The sequence below is a fragment of the Pteropus alecto genome, unplaced genomic scaffold (assembly GCF_000325575.1).
Source record: "Pteropus alecto unplaced genomic scaffold, ASM32557v1 scaffold42, whole genome shotgun sequence".
Classification (NCBI taxonomy): domain Eukaryota; kingdom Metazoa; phylum Chordata; class Mammalia; order Chiroptera; family Pteropodidae; genus Pteropus; species Pteropus alecto.
In genome coordinates this window covers 2,179,011-2,198,609 of record NW_006434825.1, presented here as the reverse complement: position 1 = coordinate 2,198,609, position 19,599 = coordinate 2,179,011, and the positions used below count along the sequence as shown (strand labels likewise).

The 19,599-nt window shown below is 40.9% G+C and overlaps 1 protein-coding gene across 1 annotated transcript in view; it reads right to left on the bottom strand.

The window, feature by feature from the left end:
- Positions 1-13,423: 13,423 nt before the first annotated feature.
- MAF (MAF bZIP transcription factor) overlaps positions 13,424-19,599 on the bottom strand; it is a 7,074-nt gene continuing 898 nt past the window's right edge. Inside the window, exons 2-3 of the mRNA XM_025045249.1 lie at positions 19,219-19,597; positions 13,424-15,045 (exon numbers count right to left, since the gene is read on the bottom strand). Coding sequence (XP_024901017.1) covers positions 14,952-15,045; positions 19,219-19,597 — 473 coding nt within the window. The 3' untranslated portion in view covers positions 13,424-14,951. The remainder of the gene's footprint in view (positions 15,046-19,218; positions 19,598-19,599) is intronic.

Sequence of the window (19,599 nt, the reverse complement as noted above, 5' to 3'; positions counted from 1 at the left end):
AAAATACAGCAGAGTCCCCCTAGTAAAATTATTTATCAAGCTAACAAGGGAGGGACCCTTCTAGTAACAACAAGCCAGTGAGGAAAAGACATGGCTTTATATTTTACCTTTGGGTTAGAAAACCAGTAAAAATGCCAACTGACAAGCACTTCACATAAACATTTCTTTCTAAATGAGCTTCCTTGTTAGGAGGAAAGAAAAAAACTCTTCCCAGCTAAGGAGCACTATAGCTTACAGACAGAGAATTCTAGCACATATATGCTGACTCTTTAGTGCAAAAATAATAAAACTGAAAAAATAGGTTAATGTGAATTGTGAACGGAGTTTAAAAACCAAATTAAAAGTCATTAAAGAAAATGTGCTTCCTTTCTTATCAGAGGATCCTCATACTTTGATGCTTACAGAAAGTCACAGTTTTGTACCATGATTTTTAAGAGTCTCCAGAAAAAAATACGTACCTATACATCCATATACACAGATATATATGTCCTTACGTTGCCTCTACTGTATAAGCCTCATTGCTATATTTTTCAAATATTTATTTTATGAGCAAAACCCCAAAGCTGGTTTTTACAGTTTAGTTTAACAATATCAAACTTAGATTATAAATTACAAGTCACTTTATGCAGCTTGCAATAGAAGAAGAAGAAGAAGAAGAAGAAGAAGAAGAAGAAGAAGAAGAAGGAGGAGGAAGAGGAGGAGGAGGAGGAGGAGGAGGAAGGAAGGAAAACTGAAAGCTGTGTGGGGGAAGGGAGGGGAGGGTCTGGACCCTCACACAAGCACAGCTTGAGTGATCCTAATTAAATTATTTAAAAAAAAAAAGTAAAAAGATGCATCCTCAGGAGCTCTGGAAATAACTCCTGACAAAATTATGATAAAATCACACAACTGGACCTCAACTTTACTAAAGTAAAATTTTAACCCATTAACCATGGCAAACATGGGCGGGTGCCTTTTCCTATTGTGGAAGGCAATGATGCTGGAGATGACAAGGAATCTGGATGACACTATAAAATTGTTGAGTAAAGACAGAAACACCTTGCAGGAAAGTACACCCCCTCCACCTCGCATCCCTACCAATGCCTTAAAAATTAAAAAATTCCCCAGCAACAGAGATGGAAAGTTTTTCATTACTGATATCAGCCACATCTAATAAAATAAAAGAAAAAAATCTTACTTTTTTTTTTTACTTTTCCACTTCGGAACAGGTAGACTTTCACCACACCGCTGGAAAAGCTCTGAGCTCTGGCTGGACGAATGAAATTTCCTGCTCTCAGGCAGGAACTAAGTTGGATCCCTTACTTTACTTCCGGGGTCAAGGGCCAAACTCTCCAACTCAAATCCCACCAGTTCGGTTTGGAAGCTGGGTGTATGATCTGCTCGCAGTTCTGTAGGGAGGGTCAATAGCACCTTCATGTGCTATTTCGTGACCGCTGATCTTTAGACTCGGGTCTGGTCATGACGCTAGGTAAGCAAAGATCAGAGCAAACAGAGGTGATGATCTAAATAAGGAGGTTCCCCAAACTGCAAGTAAAGATTAGAGTGTGTAGAATAGAGCATGTGGGAAGGTGATGAGTCCCGGAAAAGAACAAGATGCCAAGGGGTTTCAAAAGCACAGTGATTCTCCGGAGGCTGCTAGGGAGGAGGACAGCTGGGAGCCCTCAACCCTGGGTAGCATGCATCCCTGAGGCTTGCGGAAATTCTGTCCTCATTATAAACCCTGTCTCCTTCCCTGTGAGGGGGAACCCAGGCTCCAACCTCCGAACACACCTGTTAAACCTTGAGCTAGCCTGTGTGCTTTGCAATTTCATCCTACTATGCAATGGTGAGAAAGTGCCTCCAGGCATTGAGAGGAGAAAAAGAGAAGAAAATGAAAACATACAAAGTCTGGGAAAACCCAGTAACAAATAAACAAAACAGCCTTTGAACACCAGGATAGAACTTCAAGTATGTGCTACCCACTGGAGCCAAGGATGAGAAAGCAGTTTTTAGCTCAGGCCAAAAAGGTTGACAGGAGCAAAGGAATTTCTGGTCTCTCCTGTCTACCCTCACTGCTAAGGAGATGCCATGCACCCTTTCCAGCAGACCTGCATGATCTTCTAAAATGCAATACTGTTAGACACAGCATGTGCACCTTCGGAATTTTAAAAAGGATTCTAATCGCTCCATTCAAAAGAGAGAAAGACAGGAGGAAACTAAGAAAGATGACGAAAGTAAAAAGAAAATTCTATTTTTCTGTTCAAATTTTTCAGCCCAGTAAGAGAGTTCTCCCATGTCGATTTTTACCCCATTTCCTATATGTCGAGAAGAACCTCATTTTAAAATATAAACAAGCCGGAGGCACACCACAGCAGTATAGATTCAAGCCCTTTAATTAACAACCATTGGGGAACAAAAGATAACTATTTTGATTAACTTTGGGGGCAAAGGGAAGAATCAACCCTGGAGTCAGAATCCCTTTAAATAATTATAAACCCAAACTCAAAGCTCCACTATTGGCAGGAGCCAGGGAGAAGAAAAGAAACTTTGTCTGTAGAACCCAGTTTAAAGGAAGCTGACCTCGAGGTCCATTTCAGATCAATTTAATTCCCACCTCCACTGCCTACCTGCTAGCAAATGAACTTACTGTGCTTTCCAATAGACTGAAATGACAAAAACGAAATTGTCACTAGCTGCATGTAAATAGCATTATTAGATGATGCTTACGGAGGGAAAGGTGAAAACACCAACCAGCACCCTCCCTTCCTCTCTCCTCTGTCATTCTTGCCTCACCAGTGACTGAGTAGTAGGATGCGCCCCTGGACTGTTAATTAGGTGTTAATATCTCCCAGTGGCTTATACCCAAGGTCTCTGCTCTGTTCCGTGTTGTCTCTAGTGACAATATCTGTAATTCTCACAGATAGCTTGATTTTCCCACTTGACACCTGAAACCGCTTCCCCGTTCTCCCAGTCAGTACTAGTTCCCACCTGAAATTATATAAGTGTTAATAGTTTTATTTCTTGCAGATGATGGAAAGAGAGACAAATTTTCCTACTGGCTTACCCTTGTCCCAGCATTTCCAAATATTGCAAAAAAAAAAAAAAAGCAAAACCAACCCTATGCTTAGCTCATTTATTGATGATAATTTCATTAGGCGCCAGGAAAAGCGAAAAATGCAGACACTAAACAACAACTTTACAGTAATTTTTGGATTGAGGAAATGAAAGACTCAGCAAGCGGCAGGTGAAGAGATTTTCAACATTGGCATCTGTGAATGGCAGCAATAAATCTGAGATTTTGGCAGGTGACTGAATGTGTGCTTTTAAAACAAAAGCTCTTTACAGAAGCATCATTTAGTTTTAAGTAATGAGTGCCGTACTTTGGCAAAAATTCCTTCTTCCTTTTTTTCCCCCCTAAATGCATAATGTTTCTTTCTTTAAGTCATCCTCTTCAATACTATCCTAGAGTTGTCTAAAAATAATATAACTTTCTATGGCATCATTAGGCTAGTTACCTATACCTGCTCTGCTATCATTAAATCAGCTCAGTAGTAGACCAGTGACCACAGAAAGAAAAACAGCCTAATATGAAAAGGAGATGCAGTGGTAGTTAAGGAGAGAACAATCTCAACAAACACAGTCAACAATTAGATAAGTCCCAATAATAAAGCAATTTAAATGGAATTATTTCCCCTTATTTTCTCAGTGCCAACAAATATATTGATGTAATCTGCTTAAGACACACTCCGGGAAGTTGTGATAGATTGGTCCTCTCTCCAACCTACAATCACCACTACAGCGCTCTACTCTCTGCTGCCTTGGGGGAGGGGATTTACTCTGAGGAGTGAGTATTTAGAAGCCCTGAGAAGCCTGCAGTGAAGACAGAATCAAGACCAGCCACTGTGTTCCCTTGAGCTGTTTAAACGGAGACACCAGAAATCAAAACTTACAATCTGTATGTTCACATGTTTTTTGCATCAGAACACCTGATTCGCCATTTCTGTTAAAATATTTTGATGGACTCTGCAAGGGAAACAAGGTTATGACATCTTTAATTTTATGTTTGAATTAAATAGCTGGGCTAAACCATCCACACTGACACTGGGCATCAGGAAACCATGCTTGCATTTTATTTCTGAATGATTCTGGGCGACATGAGAAGGTAAGTTCTACAAAATAGAAATCAGACTTCTGAGTACTTTCACTGTTGGGGAGTTGGCGGGGGGAAGGTTGGTTTTCAACCCAGTTCATAAAATAATAAAACCTTCCTTACATTTGATTGAATTCATATCAGCATAAGTACGATCAGGATAAAACATGTCCACTCTGCTACTTGTAAGACTAGTAAAGAAAAAAAAAATGATGGGTACTCAGAACCCAGAAAGTGCTGTTTATACAAGATGCATCAGCTTCTCCCATAGGCGACAGGAAAACTACAAAGAGGCCTCTCCCCCATGTCTGTAGCCCGCTTGCCCTGCCTGAGGCCACGCTCTAAGGCGTGGCTGCATCCGGATGGGTCTTAGCCAATGTCAGGAACATCTGAAATGGGCAGGGCGTCGACATGAGCAGGCTAAGGTCCTGGTAGCACCACCTTCCGAATTCGTGTTTCAGCACACGAGATGAAAGTGTGTGTTTTAAAGGCCTGTTTTCAACTTCAGTGCAAATCATAGGTAATTGTGCTATTTCCTTTTGACAATTCAAAAGGCCTTTAAGGTGAATTCCGAAACCACCCCTGGTATTAGGGCCAAGCAACACCATGACTTGTTCTCATGGCAACAGTGCTAACATCACATCTTATCTGGAGAGGCTACCATGGAAAAATTGACACCGAATTTCGGTGTGTGATTGTCTCTGTTGATCTTCATATTAGAAGACCTTTCTTCAGGAGGCAAAATCTTGAAAAATCATGATTTCGATAGGTCACAAAATGATAGATTTGTGTATGTTAAGCTGTAACATGCGCTAATGGAAAATGTTAGTCAGGATCGAGGGATGCTTAGAAGAATTTAATCTTTTTGTGATACTACTCGAGATAAATATTTTGTAATATGCCAAGAATAGTAATATAATCTAGACTGTGTTTCTGAGAATAAATGAAAGGTAATTAAATGGCTTCCCAAATGGCTTGTGATTTAATTTTCACACTCTAGCCTAGGAAATTATCAGAAATAAGCCACGAAGTTATACAGAGTTGAAATTAGCAAAAGAGCAAAAAGCTAGCAGTTCCCCATTTTTGGCTTCCAGTACTGAAATCTTTTAACCAAAGAGACTTTCTGAAAAATAAACTAAGTAAGTCTCCCAAGAGTATCAAATATTGAACTTTTCATATATCAGCTTATAATATCTAATATCACAGAGTAACTTTGAGGAATTGTCCTCCTCCATCCCCAAATTCCCCATCTGGCCAAATGCTTTTTTCTAGCTTGCTCTCACCTGTCAATCATGTTCACAGCTGAAATTTGATTTCTCTCCCACCAGTAACGTGATATGAAATATTACCAGTGGGGTCAGGACCAGCGTGAACCTTGCCTTAAAAGTTCATTAACTCTTTGCTCAAAATAGATGGTTTCAATGTAACAAAACATGCAGCTGGACATATATCATCATATTTAATAGATGGCTTTCAAATTGCAATTATAAAGACAGGGATACAAGAAACAAATAAAAAAGAAAGGAATAAAATATTGGTACTGCATGCACACACATGGACACACAAATTAATCCCAAAGGTATACATTGAGTTAAAATCTTATGTATGAGAACTGTCAAAAAAAATGTTAATTTTATATAAGGCTAGAAAAAAAAATCATGTTAAATATTCACAATCCAGTTATTCAAAGATTCATAATAGCAGCATGTAGAAGTAAGTAATCAGATACTATTTTTAAATAGTGGGAAAAAAAATAGGTTTTTGTTTTCTGACACTTGATTCTTTGGATCTTTAAAATGTCGCCTTGAAAAGAGTTGCAATTTAACAGTGTGACATTTGCCCCCCTCCTCAGTTTTTCTAGAAAACAAAAACTGTATTTCATGCAAATTTCTCAGCAAGCAAAAATTTTAATAAAAAAAAAAATCAAACTCTTTTCCATTAGCCAATAAGAGGTAACAAGAATATATAACGGGATGACACTCAACAATTATTGGTGTAAGAGTGTGAGTCTAGCTTTCTGAAAGAAGAGGATTCATAATTAAATTCACACTGAGATACTTGTAATTGAAAACCCATTTAAAAAGCTTAATTTCATTTTTTCAAATAGATGAAAATCAGATTTCTGCCTCCTACCTATCTCCCTCCCTCTCCTTCTGCCTACAATTGAAGTAGAGAGTGGCTCCAAAGTCACATTTGAATGCAGAAGGAGAGGGGGACACACCGTGCTTTCAAATTACACTAAATTTTCCAAATGTGAGTATGGAGTCAGTAATAAGAGACTGTAAATTTGGAATGTTCACAAGGCCCAAGTAAAGCAAGTCAAGGGCCATGGGTGCTAGTTGTACAGATTCACCCAAATTGCCTGACATTCAAGTAGGAGGACTAGGAGTCAATAGACTCCTGCTGGTTAAGGCTGAAGATCTGAGATTTACTCAAACTGGATTAATTACTCTGTACACCACAACTACGAAATGAAATAAATACAGAAATATGTGCATGCCGGTCACCTCAGATCACCATTTATGTTACTTGTGAAACTCAAATTCTGTAACTGCTAAAACAGGAGCTTTTCACACGCAAAGAACGATCAGCATTCTTTGCTTGCTCGCTTTCTCCCTCGTGGAAAACTCACTAAAACAAGCACATGCAAATCAGAAATCAAGATGTACCTGTTTGACTTCAGGCAACAGGATTTTTCACATCACTGATGTAGAGGATTCCCTTGGGTACCTGATTTAGTAAATACATTAAAATAAACAAAGGATAATTAATAACATGAAGAGGCTTTCAAGGACAGTATGTTAAAGGCAGACTAACTATCTATGATAAAGGCAAAATTAGACCAAAAGAAGAATGATTTAGTTCTACTTGCTTTGGCATCCTAGCCTCAGCCCTGCCAGAGGAGGGGTTCGCACAGAAGGGAATGGTGTGAAATGCAAGGTCACTTTCTCTGACTATTGCTTCCACCCCAGGGAGGCTGAGATAGTGATACCCCTTGGCCTGGCAGCCTGAATCAGCCTTGAAGCTGTCCTCAGTTCAAAGAACTAAGTGATTCCGGGTTCACAGTGGGGAAAGATTTGCATGGTCTCTGATGGGTGGCTCTCAAGTGCTCACAGACTATCCATCCCTCCGGGAACCAAAGTGGTCCCGCTTTACCTGGCACCTCACTAGGGTACGTCCTCTTCCATCTTCCCCCCTCCTCCTCCATTGCTCTCATCTATTCTGCTAGTACTGCTGGCCATAATTGCAAATATTCCCTTAACAAATAAAGCCATTTAGATACTACCCTTTTATTTATTAACTTCTTCTCTGTTTAAATTAGTAGCAGGGAATGGTTAGAATGGTGATATGAAAATGAGGTTGCTTTTTTTTTTAAAGAGCTTTTTGCTTCACAATGAATAACAAAGCACAGTAATTCAAAGTAGTTAGCTTTCTATGGTTCAAAAAACCCTTATTGCTATTAACTGTACTAATGTAAGTGGCAAAATAATTATCATTTACTGTACGGAGTCCGATATTTTCCAGACAGCAGTTTAATAACAAAGCAGACCTGTCACTTCTCCCTATAGTTAGTCACACTGTGCAAGTTCACACTGTCAAAATATATTTAAAATCTAGTTTTAAAAATTCAACACAGTTACGGCAAATCTATGTACAACAATTGCAATAAACTAGTACATTAACTTAATTTTTTTCCAACTCGAATATTTCAGTTATTTTTCCTTAATCCCCTATACTTTTATTTGGATTACCCTACAACTGGCGTGAACAAATACACTATACTCATACACCTGCTAAAATCCGTTGCATAACTGAACATAGAACAGTTCCATTTAGCATAACTCTCTAATTATTTCACATGCCCTTTATCTAAATGGTCTGAGTATGCATTAAAACACTCAGATAAACAAATCTGCAGTCTTGTATCTGTCAGAGCTTCCCCAAAAACATTACACGCTTTCATTCACATTTCATGTTGGAAATGCTTTTAAAATCTATGGTACAAACTACTCTTCCTTGTGTAATAGAATACATTCATCTTTTGCCAAATATATTATTTCTATGCCAAAAACAAAAAGAAACAAGAAAGATACTGAGTTATAAAACCTGAAAATGTTATCAGTACCATCAATTGTTCTCCATTTGACGTTCAAATGGCAAATTAAAAAAAAAAAAACTCATATAAGGTTCCTTTTTTTTTTTAAGCCATAGAAACAACAGATTCTTTTAGAAACACAAGTGAATAGAGTTTAAAAGCTTAAGAGATTGTGGAGAGAATATTTTTGCAATTCCTTTGGGTCATTGCAAACATATGTTAAGCTTCTGCAAGGACTATTTACATGAGATCATATACTTGCGAGGCATTTTTCAATTTTAGAAAAATATTACAAAGCAATAATTGAACATAGGCTTTGCAAAATGCCCCTTTGCTTTCCTGACCATCTCATTGATAGCCTCTGTTATTTGTGGAGAAAAAGAATCAGACCTCATTAAATGTGATCTTTGGCATCTTGCCTGAAATCTCATAAAGTAGATGTCCTTTTTAGATCATTGGTGTCATTTTCCTCAAGATGACCTCTACTCTCTGGCTACCTGGGGAACCCATCCTATTATGAGGCTTTTATTTTCAAAAAGGAGAGCAGAGAGATTCTGCTTGCATACCCGAATAGAATCAGAAGCCATTGTGATTTCTCTGTTCTCCTCGCCTTCACCCAGGCTGGTCACCGGGGTAGAGTTGTGGGGACAGGAGGTTCTCTCATGGGAGTAAGAGAGATTTTTGAGCTGGACTGCGATGGTGTAGTCCGAGCCAGACGTCTGCCAGCACAGAGCCTCTAACAGTTGGATCTATTTAACTAACAGTTACATAGTATTTTTTAAAATTGCATAGGAATGTGCCATGATATCTCAAGGAAGATTTTATTTTTTTATTTTTATTTTTTTCTCAAGATTTTAAAAGATCTTGTTACTGTACAGTGCAGGGAATCAACACGGACAGTGTACCCTGAAAATGTGCTACAGAAGGTCTGCTCTGTGTCCACCCACTGCCCGGAGTGATGCTGAGTGGGGTGAGGGTTTTATGGGACAATCATGCTAAGATCGAAATTTCAGGCTAGGTTCTGCTAGAATGTAGAGTAGACAGAGAAACTCTGTCGTGTGATCATTTTTACTTCATAATGTGGGAACTGCAGATTTATCTTTGAATAGCTTCCCCCTCTACAAAGTTATTTTAAAGGGTTCGATAGATAAATGATAGATGATAGATAGGTAGATAGATGATACATAGATAGATGACAGATGAAAAAATATATTGGCTTCATTGCCTAAATACAGAGTCAACTGTCACCTTTTAACAGATTTAATCTTAGAATGCCGACCACAGGTATCCCCCTCTTTGCTCCCCCATTCTATTAAAAAGGAATTTAGTGTAATCTGTCAGTATCGAGGTGTCTCGGATGCTAAGATCATTAAGTTTTAGTTTCAACATATTTATCTGCACATTAATGAAGCGTTCCCTAAGAGAAGGAAAAAGAAAAAAGGATATTTAAGAAGGCACGATGATATTTGCCTAACTCTCCTCCATGCTCAACGATCTAAAAACCTGAGGGTCCCTATAAGAAAACGCCCCTCCGTGGAAGGACTCCTTTCTGAAATCGGTCGTTTTGCAGCTTGTCCTATTAAGACCGACGGTTCCTGAGTGCCTGAGATCTGACGGCAACTGTGTTGAATTCCGGAATGCAAGCAAGACCCTTACGCTGGAGCTGTGGGTGAAATCCTAATAAAGTTTGCTTGGCTGGCTTTCCTGTCTAATGAGCATCAAACTACCACAGAAAACCCCAACCGCGTGGAGATTTCTATAAAGATTTTTAAACCCGGTATCTGGATTTCCTTCTTTCCTTTTCCCCACCCTCCTTACCCTGTCTCTAGCCAGAGCAGGAAAAAAGATAGACCTGGAAAATGGGCCGGAAAATTAATAAGGTAAAAACCTAGTGATCTGGAGCCCACGTCTTATTCGCAGAAGGTTCCTAGGGCGGCTCGCAAGTAGGGCAGGGGTCCCAAGGTGAAGGGCGGAGCCTTTTTAGGGCTGAATCTCGCTCCCTCCCTCAATATGCGCCCACCTGGGAGCGCAGCAGAGCAGCTGGTTTTGAAGTCTCTGGGCTCTCGGCTTTGGCCAGGGCGGTCCTCTTGGAAAATTTAAACCAAATTCCAATACAAATCCCAGTTCCCTGCTGGGGCGCGGGCGCCGGGCGGGCGCGGGGCCCTGGGCGCTCTGGGTATGACCGCTGTCGGCGCCCCTGGGAACTGGGCGGCGTTTGCGCATCTCCGCGGGGACCTGCACTGCTTGCGTTTAGCGCTCTGGCCTCCACCCGCGCAGCCGCGGTCTTGGGGCCGGCCACGCAGGGACATCCCCTTGGCCTCAGCCGGCTGCTGGACCCGCCCCCGCGGTCACCGCGTTGCCTCCTTCCGCACCTGCTGTGCTCCCACTCGGGGACCCCCAGGGTGGGGAGCCCCAGCCCCCTGGCCTGGGGCAGGGATGCCTAGGGTGAACGGGCCCCACAGAGCAAGAGTATATAGGGTCGGGGTGGAGTGGTGTGCGTGCGTGTGTGTGTGTGTGTGTATGTGTGTGTGTGTGTGTGTGTGTGTGTGAGCAGGTATATGGAAACTGGGAGAGGGGGCGACCTCAGCATCCTCCCTACCTTCATCTCTTTCTTTCCAGGTTTCAAGACCCTTGGCACCAGAAGCTCCAGCAAGCATGAACCATTCCTAACCCTCTGCCAGCGCAGCAGCTCCCAGACCCTTCTCCCCATCCAACTTTTGTCTACGCTGAAACTGGGGCAGAAGTGACTCAATGGGTCTAAGGACTCAGCTTAGGTAACTGCCTTCTGACCTAAGGGCAGTGACCCCCTAAGTCTCTCTGATGGTCCTGGGTGACCAGGCATAGGAGGAAGAGGTGCCAAAAATTGTAGAGAGGACCCTGAGATGGGCAGGGGTCAGGTGGTAAGGGACGGAAGCCTGGGGGTTAAAGACATCACTATTGTTTTTAGTAATCATGGGATCGTAGGGTCTGTCAGGGACTTGTCAGTTACCCTGCAAACAGATTCTTTCTGGAGGGAGGTGGGGGCCCTGGGAACGACTTACAGTTGACCCCTGGCAGTTGGAGGGTCATAAACCGAGGTGGGCCTGTTGGTAATACTCTCCCAGCCCCTGCGCACCAGCCTCCTCCTGCTGTCTGCTCCTCTGGGCCTAGTTTAGGACTGCCTATCGTCCAGGATCCTCAGGCCGGCTTTCCTTCTGGAGAACCCTCAAAGGAGGCCAGAAATGCACATCTACAGGTCTCCAGAAGTAGAAGAGCCCGCGTAGAACCAGGGCAAATTTGGGTCACGAAATGGGAATCTGCACCACTGACCCGATTTTTCGGCCCAGGATTCCCTTCATTAGCATCCTTGTTGGGGATTCTCCCATGATAGTGGTGTTTACTCCTCCCTGCCCAGCTCTGTAAGGTTTCTTGACCTCTCCTATTTCCTAACCAAAAGAACCAACCACGGGGAAAAGCTGACGTTTGGAATCTTAGCTTGGAAACACTCAAAGTTGGTGATCAGAATATTTAGAATAGAGAAACTCTACCCAAATCCCCAGTGTGCAGCTCACACCCAGGCCTGGGTGGGGAGGGGCCAGGGTATGGGGGCTGAACACAGAACTATTTCCTCTCCTCTCCCCTCCTTCCCAAACCTCCACAGGCACTCCTCCCTCATCCTCCCTTCTTGAATTAAGGCCCCTTTCTAATCCTAACTAAAGATCCAAGAATCTGTGAAGGGAGGGATGTGATTTTGCAATCCAAAACCTAATTATAGAAAAAAAAAATGCGATTTAACAAAAAGAAAGGAAAAAAAAATGAATTTTGTTGAAGAAGGGAAGAGGTGCTCAGGAGATGATGATGATTTGGGTAAGGAACTGTGCACGCCAATCTTAGCTTCTCGGTGGAAAATGTGTCCTGTGAGTTTCTTAAAACTGTCCAACTCTCATGCAAATTCACATAAAGATCTGATTTCCGTGGGTAGTCGACGCGTTCTTTTTTATCTCAACCTTGTTATATTAGGCGAACTTATGGAAAACACACAGACGAGGGGCTTTCAAATTTAAACAATAAAAACTGTCATGATGCCATCAAACCTCTTGCGGTGACCACATAGATATTGGCATGTCTGTTGGTCCAAAATATCATTACCCTGACATCGCAGATTAATATATTTATAAATTCCCCAAAGTTAAGGCATTCACGATCTCCCCAGATCTCTCAATTTGGGTTTGGTCTCCAAAATTGTTTTCAAAAAGGAAACACATGTGAGCATACTCGAAAGACGCGGACAGTGGAATCTTGTTTGCTCCTGGCGTATGTGTACACTGGGTCTGACTTTAGCCAGGGAGCAAGTGAAATTCAGACTGGCAGCTAGGGTCGTCCCGGGGAGGACTCTTGCCTTAGACGTCCTCCTCGCCATTTTCTTTGGCTTCCTTCATTTCTCACCTCCTACAGATGCTGCAGGGAAGCGGGTGGGGAAGCCTGGGGTTTTATGCCGCCTTCATGCACAGCAATTTGACTGGCTTTGTTTTTTGTTTTGTCCCTCTCTCAAGGGTAAAGATGTTCCAACATTGTTGCCGGACTGTACTTCTTTATGCCCTGACAATCATGAGACAGCTTGGGAGACCGATGCTCTCACCCTGTCCCCTACCCCCGCTAGAGAAAAAAATGCTACACAGAGCTGGGTTTGTTCAGGAGCTGAGGCGGAGCAAGGCTTGGAGAGAATTCCCCTTTTTCTGGGGCTGCTGGATGTCAAGATTTTGAAGATTTATATCAAAAGTGTCCAAAGCGGTGTTATCAGAAGGTGGGTTAAGGCCCCTGCTCTGTTTTTAACAAATGCAAAAATAAACAAACAAATGCTGGTTCTGACGGACTACTACCCCGATGGCTGTTGTACGCCCTGCCTTGGACTTGGGAACTTTTAAATTTAGGATAGGCCAAAAGTGGAAACAAACTTCAAAGTTTTTTTTATTTTCCTCAAAACCACAAGGCACTGACTCCAAATTATTCATTCAGCATTCTGAGGAATAATCAGAAGTGGTAAAAATTATAACTTATCACTGTAGATAAAGCTTCCCTAAAAAAGGGGGGGGACTTTTCTTCGAAGAAAGAGGCGAAATTATTATTTAAAAAAATAAATAAAATGAAAGAAAAATCGCCTTGCAAATCAGCAATCTCAAGCTGGTGAATCTGGCTTCCTATCCGCTCTTATCACATGTTTATACGAGAAGGCAGGCCCCAGAGCTTGGCTGTGTGTTTTACTGGCACGGAAATCAGTCGGCTGAAGGTTGTCACTCATGTATTTTAGTCTTCCGACCTATGTCAGCTAGTCTTTAACTACCGACACGCAAAAAATAGAGATACCTGTGTGGCAAGCAGACTTTTAAATTTATTGATTGGCCCGGAACACCGGAGGAGTACCTTATATAAAGCCAAGAGTGTGTGAATATGGAAGGAAGTTGGCCTTAAACAACAACAACAACAACAAAAGCCTCCCAGATACTGTACTTGGGAACCTCTGCGTGTGTCAGTTATTTGGATGGGGAAATGCTAGGAATGTAGCAACTGAGACAGCTGTGCCTCATGTTCCTGAGAGTAGCTACCATTTGCCCTTCTGTTCACTGCGTTTAGCAGTAAAGCTGGTGGTTTGGCAAGGGGCGGTCCTGTTTAAGAACAGAAGGATCTAGAATTGACGTTACTAAATAAAAATTACCAAGGTAAAGGTATAAGGGTGAAAAGATCGGGGCATTAGAATCATCTGCTCGGTAATAGAGTATTTCCCATTGCAGCGGCCTGTGTTGAAAGGGGCCCAGGTGGTTATGGCATTGAGACAGATAAATATGATATTGAGACATCATTTCCTCACCAAGATCAGGAAGTGGAATCTCTGCCTATTTGATGTCAATCTATTAATGTGTCAGATACATTGTAAAAAAAATTATTACATGGTTTTGAAAAAGGAAACATGCAAGGAGCAGGGAAATTAAAGTAATTTTGTGAATGCTTGGGTACAGAAAAGGGGGAGGAAAAAAAACACACACAGAGGGTGTGTATTTCGCTAACTTTGTGTTTTGCCACACATTGTTTTCGTTTTTGGTTGTGTCTGATAAATGAACATGTTTGACATCACCGATAAATACAATACTGTCTAGGCCCTGAGAGGAAGCCAGGGTGCTGGGCTCCGCTAAAGCTTCTGCCCATGGCATCTGCTCGAGGAGGGAGAAATCAAATATATATTTTTTTCTTCTTAGTAAAATTATCTACCGGAGAAACAATGAAGCACGAAAAAGTACTATTTAGAGTGTGTATGTCTACGTATGCTTTAAAAATGCTAGCTGGTACCTTCTGGGAAACTTCCCTTCATATAAATGTATCTGTACCTCTGTCTCTGTCTCTCTCTGTCTCTGTCTCTCTCTCTCCTTTCTCTCTCTCTCCTCTCTCTTTCTTTTGTATTTCAGTGGATTTTTAAAACTAATACTGCAGGTTGAAAACAGTTGCATTTATTCAGTTCCGCGCATCATAAAGCGAGAAGCACCAGCGCACTTTCCAACGCGTCTGTAGAGACGACCCTCAGACAAGAGGCATCGTTAATTAGTATGGAGGTTATATATTTAATAGCTTTCTTCTCTAACACAAACATTTTTCTTTAAAAAGGAGACTAAACAGAAGTCAGGGGCAGGTTGTATTCTACGACAGCAGATACTACTACTACTAGTGTATTTTTAATGTACAGTTCTCACATAAATTTCATTTTGTGAATACACTGGTAAGTACACGTTGCTGGGGCTTCCAAAACGTGGCGTATCCCACTGATGGCTCCAACTTGCTAGTGGGCTCAGTTCTGTAATTGGAATGAAAGGAATTTTAACACTATTTAAACAAAGACTCAAATGCAGTGTAAAGGGAAAGCTAGATTTCCTATATGTTTTTTTTTTTTTTAATTTAGAAACTTATTTGTAATAAGGGCACTTAGGCAGTATTTGGGACTTCTTCGTTAAAAAAGTATGTATTGATGTATTTGTATTCACCACTCACGCTCTATTTCAAAGTTTTAGTAATGGTTATTTCTAAAAATGCCTTTTACTAGGCATTAGCTTTTTCTAAAAGCCAGCCACCAAAATTCCATTTTTGTCCATACCTCTCTATACTTTACTTTCCAATGTTTGGGGCCAAAGCCTATTTATTATATTGAACTGCCTTGTAGGGTCCTATCAAGATGCTTAATTGGTACACAACCGTATTTTTCTCCCAAGTCACATTCCTCATGAGATAATTGTCATAACTTCATTCTGAATATCACTCTTATTTAGAGAATGTGTTTGCCTAAAATCTGTCATCTGATGCTAAGCTTTTTGCATATGTGATATCTCCATTTCTGCTTCTTTAGGGGTAGACTGCCTATCTCCTAGTAGAGATCAGAGGCGGGAAAAAAATCTCAGACGCAGAGGATAGCTAACATCCAGTACGTAGAAGTAGGTTTACTATTAAGACTTTTGTTAAGCAAAATTAAGTGTGGACTCAGGAGCCCTATCTAAACTGGTACAGAAAGAAAGGTCAAAATGTACAGGGTATGCACTGCCTGTGAAAAAGGGAAGGAAGACAAGATGATAAACTGGCCAGAACTCATCAGCGCCAAGCACAACCTGTTTTCTTCAAAATAAGGTCTTCGTTCAGAGTTGCAATATTATCTTAAAAAAAAAAAAAAAGAAAAAAGAAAGAAAGAAAGAAAGAAAGAAAAAGAAAAAAAAGAAAAAAAGAAAACAAAATAAAACAAAAGTCATCGTGTTTGGCTCTATTTTCAAAACAGTGTTGGCTTTGTCTCACATTCTATTAGCGTTCTAGGGGAAGTTGACTTAAGAGTTGCACGAATTTGTGTCATTTTAAAATAGGTCAGTACTGTTAGTGAAGGTAGCTCACGACTTTCCAAATGATACACAGTCTGTTTTGGGGGTAGATACCAATAAATCAAAGCGTAGCCTTTATTCCGCCAAGGCGTTATTTTTTGGCATGTATTTCAGGAGCAAAGGTGATCTGAAATCATTACCAGCTTGTCACAGTGGAGAAGCCCTCTGCTAAATATTCACAGGGAAATACGATTTAATAATATAGTTTAAACCCAGATCTGTACTTGGAGTTCTGTACGTGAGAGGTGTATTTTTCTTTTTCCTACTAAAGGCAAATGACCTTCTAAGAGGTATAAAACAAACAACTTTGATTTGTCCAAAGTGTTAATGTTAAATCTTATCAGGCCTTGCTAACAAGAAAATCAAGGTATATAAGAGAAGGAAAAATAATCGATTTTAGCCAAAAAGCAAGAATTGTTGATCTTTGGCATTAAATGCATATGAGCCTAAGCCACCTCTGCCATGCCATATTTCCCTCTGGATGGGCCCGTTGCTGGATAAAACCTCAGGGCAATGCCGGGAAGGCCCTGGCTATGGCTGGGGATTTTGTTTGTTTTCACCAGAGGGCAATGATAGCTCAACTTATTCGAAAACTGAAAACTTTAAGGGGTGGGGGGAAGGCACAATCGGAGAGGTCATAATTTATATTTATATTAAATATTGCTAATTATTAAAAGGGACTAGCTTCCCGCCTCACAAAACGATCTATGTTTCACCCTGAATTATTGCCTTCCTACTCCTCCATTAATCCTTCCTCTGGAGAAAAGGATGCATTTTACACTTCTAACATGGTGTTGGGCCCAGTTAAACTGTACACTAAGAAACTGAGTACAGAATCAAAAAAAAAAAATGCAGTTTATTATTGTAGATTATTCTTTCTCTTGATATAACCAGAATTGAAAATGAAAGAAAAGCACATAGGAACATCACGCGTGGTTAGTTAGTAACTCAAGATATAAAACAATTTTGCACAGCAAAATATGTAAAAGAAAAGTAACTGACAAGATTTTTTTATATTTATTGTGGTAAGATTTACTTTTCATTTTTTTTTAAAGACAGGATGTCAGTCCCTGAAAATAACATTTACTGATTATTGCCTTTAAAACTGTGGATTTTTTTTTTTTTTAAGTTACAGAAAATCCAGTTCTGCACCACAATACAACTGTAAAAAAATCTGCATCATCTTAAAACTGTGCAGTAATGCCATTTTTATAACTGCATAAATTTTATTAGCGTTCTAAACAGTTTTGCAAATTTTTTTTGTATTATATGCTTGCAGGTTATATCTTAGTGCAATTCAGTCCCAAATACTTTAATTTTGAAAAAAAAACATACATTTTGAATGTAAAATACCCCTACAGATATAAACAGGGGTGTTTCCCCTTTTAATACTTTGGTTTTCAATACAGTCAGTGGTATAGCAAAGACTACACATACCCAACTTATATTTAAGTTGCAAGCACATGCTGTATAAGCTACTTTTTAAACAGTCCCCTTGCAAACTCTACCCCCCTTAACATCACAACAGTAAACAATTTAGTGCATCAATCTTTTAAAAAATCTACAGCTAAACAGACCTAACTCTTTCAAATTTATCTATAACATTCCTTTATCTGTAGCATACATTTTAACTGGGCTAACAGATTATAAAAACTAGAATTAAATTATATACTAGAAACCCATAGCATTCCACATTTGACAATGACCGAAAGCCAAAAAAGAAAATAATAATAATAAAATAAAAGTAAAACAAAACCAAAAATAACGGGGCAGATTTCTTTGTTTAAAAAACAAAATTTAGACTGCTTTCAGCAACAGCACAATTTGAGTCCCCAAAGTGGGGTGTCATTCTTATTTAAAAGAAAACATTAAGAGTTTTTAATGTTTGCCATGTTAAATTTTTAACCCATTCTGGCATCTTTGACAAGGAATGCCTTCAGTGCATTTACAATGGGAGGCTGGAGTTCTGAGTAACTCAAAGCAGTTTTGGAGCAGATGCAAACTTTCATGGGAAGAAGGCTCTAGGGTTGTACTTTTTCGTTCTAAACTCAAAAAAGTCATGAGGCAATAAAACAAAAGTATGAATGCCATGCCATAAGTCTTCGAACGTCCATTTCCAAGCCAAAAAAGAAAAAAAAGAAAAAAAAGAAAAAATAATTATACCATACATGTCCAGCATGCAGGCTTTTTTTTTTTTATTAATATAATGTCTCTTTTTCATAAAGTCTTTGAAACAGTTATAGTTCATTGTTGCTAAGACAAAGTAGCAAGCATAATAATGCATGAGATGAGAATGAGTTTTTTAATGGCAGACTAAACTCTCAGATTTGGCATCATAAGGCCAAAACTCACAAGTCACACCCAGAAGGTTGATGCAGGCTTGATTGTGGCAGGTTCATGAGGATTTTTTTCCCTCTATTTTAGCATACCGATGCTAAAAAAAAACCCGATGGAACTCAGCACGCTGCAAGTCTATAAGTTCACATTTTTTTTTTCCTTTGCAAGCTCAATCTCACATGAAGAACTCAGGAGGAGAAAAAGAACTTAGCTTTTTTTTTTTTTTTTTAATCTCAGAGGAGATGGGTGGAGAGGGACTGAAGATGGAGGTGGGGGGGAGGGGAAGGGCAACACTGCAAGCTCCAAAAAGTTAAAAAAAAAAAAAAAATCCAAACAAAAACACACGCACAGAGAAAATGGAACACCAGCTCATGAACTGAAGAAGAAAAAGAAAAAAATATGTAAATGACGCAGGCTTCAAAGGTGTGCATGAAGAACTCTGCTGAGATCTTTGAATATTGTGCAAGTGGGGGTAGGGGGGTGTAAAAAAAAAAAAAAACAAGCTAGCAAGTTATGGAGGATTTCAGATTGGCAATCCATGAGCCAGACATCCATTCCCTCCCCAATTTAAAAACAGCCACCACCACCACCAACTCGGAGCAGGGTGTGTGTGTGTGTGCGGGGGGTGCTACTGGGAGGGAGGGGGACAAACTCGTCAGGGGACGGGGCCAGGTGGTGGCGAGCATGGCTGCAGAACTATCAAGCCCACACCCGAGTCAGACCCCCAGGAGCACTTATCAAGGTGGCTAGCTGGGATCGCGTGTCAGACTCACATGAAAAACTCGGGAGAGGACGGGTTGTCGCTGCTCGAGCCGTTTTCTCGGAAGCCGCTGCTCACCAGCTTCTCGTACTTCTCCTTGTACGCGTCCCTCTCGCGCACCAGCCTGGAGATCTCCTGCTTGAGGTGGTCGACCTGCTGGAGCAGCTGGTTCTTTTCGGATTCCAGGACGTGTCTCTGCTGCACCCTCTTGAAGCGGCAGGACTGGGCATAGCCGCGGTTTTTCAGGGTCCGCCTCTTCTGCTTCAGCCGGATCACCTCCTCCTTGCTGACCCCGCGCAGCTGCCGGTTCAGCTCGCGCACCGACATGGTCACCAGCTGCTCGTCGGAGAAGCGGTCGTCGAAGTGCAGGCCGCCCGCGGCGTGGTGCGGGTGC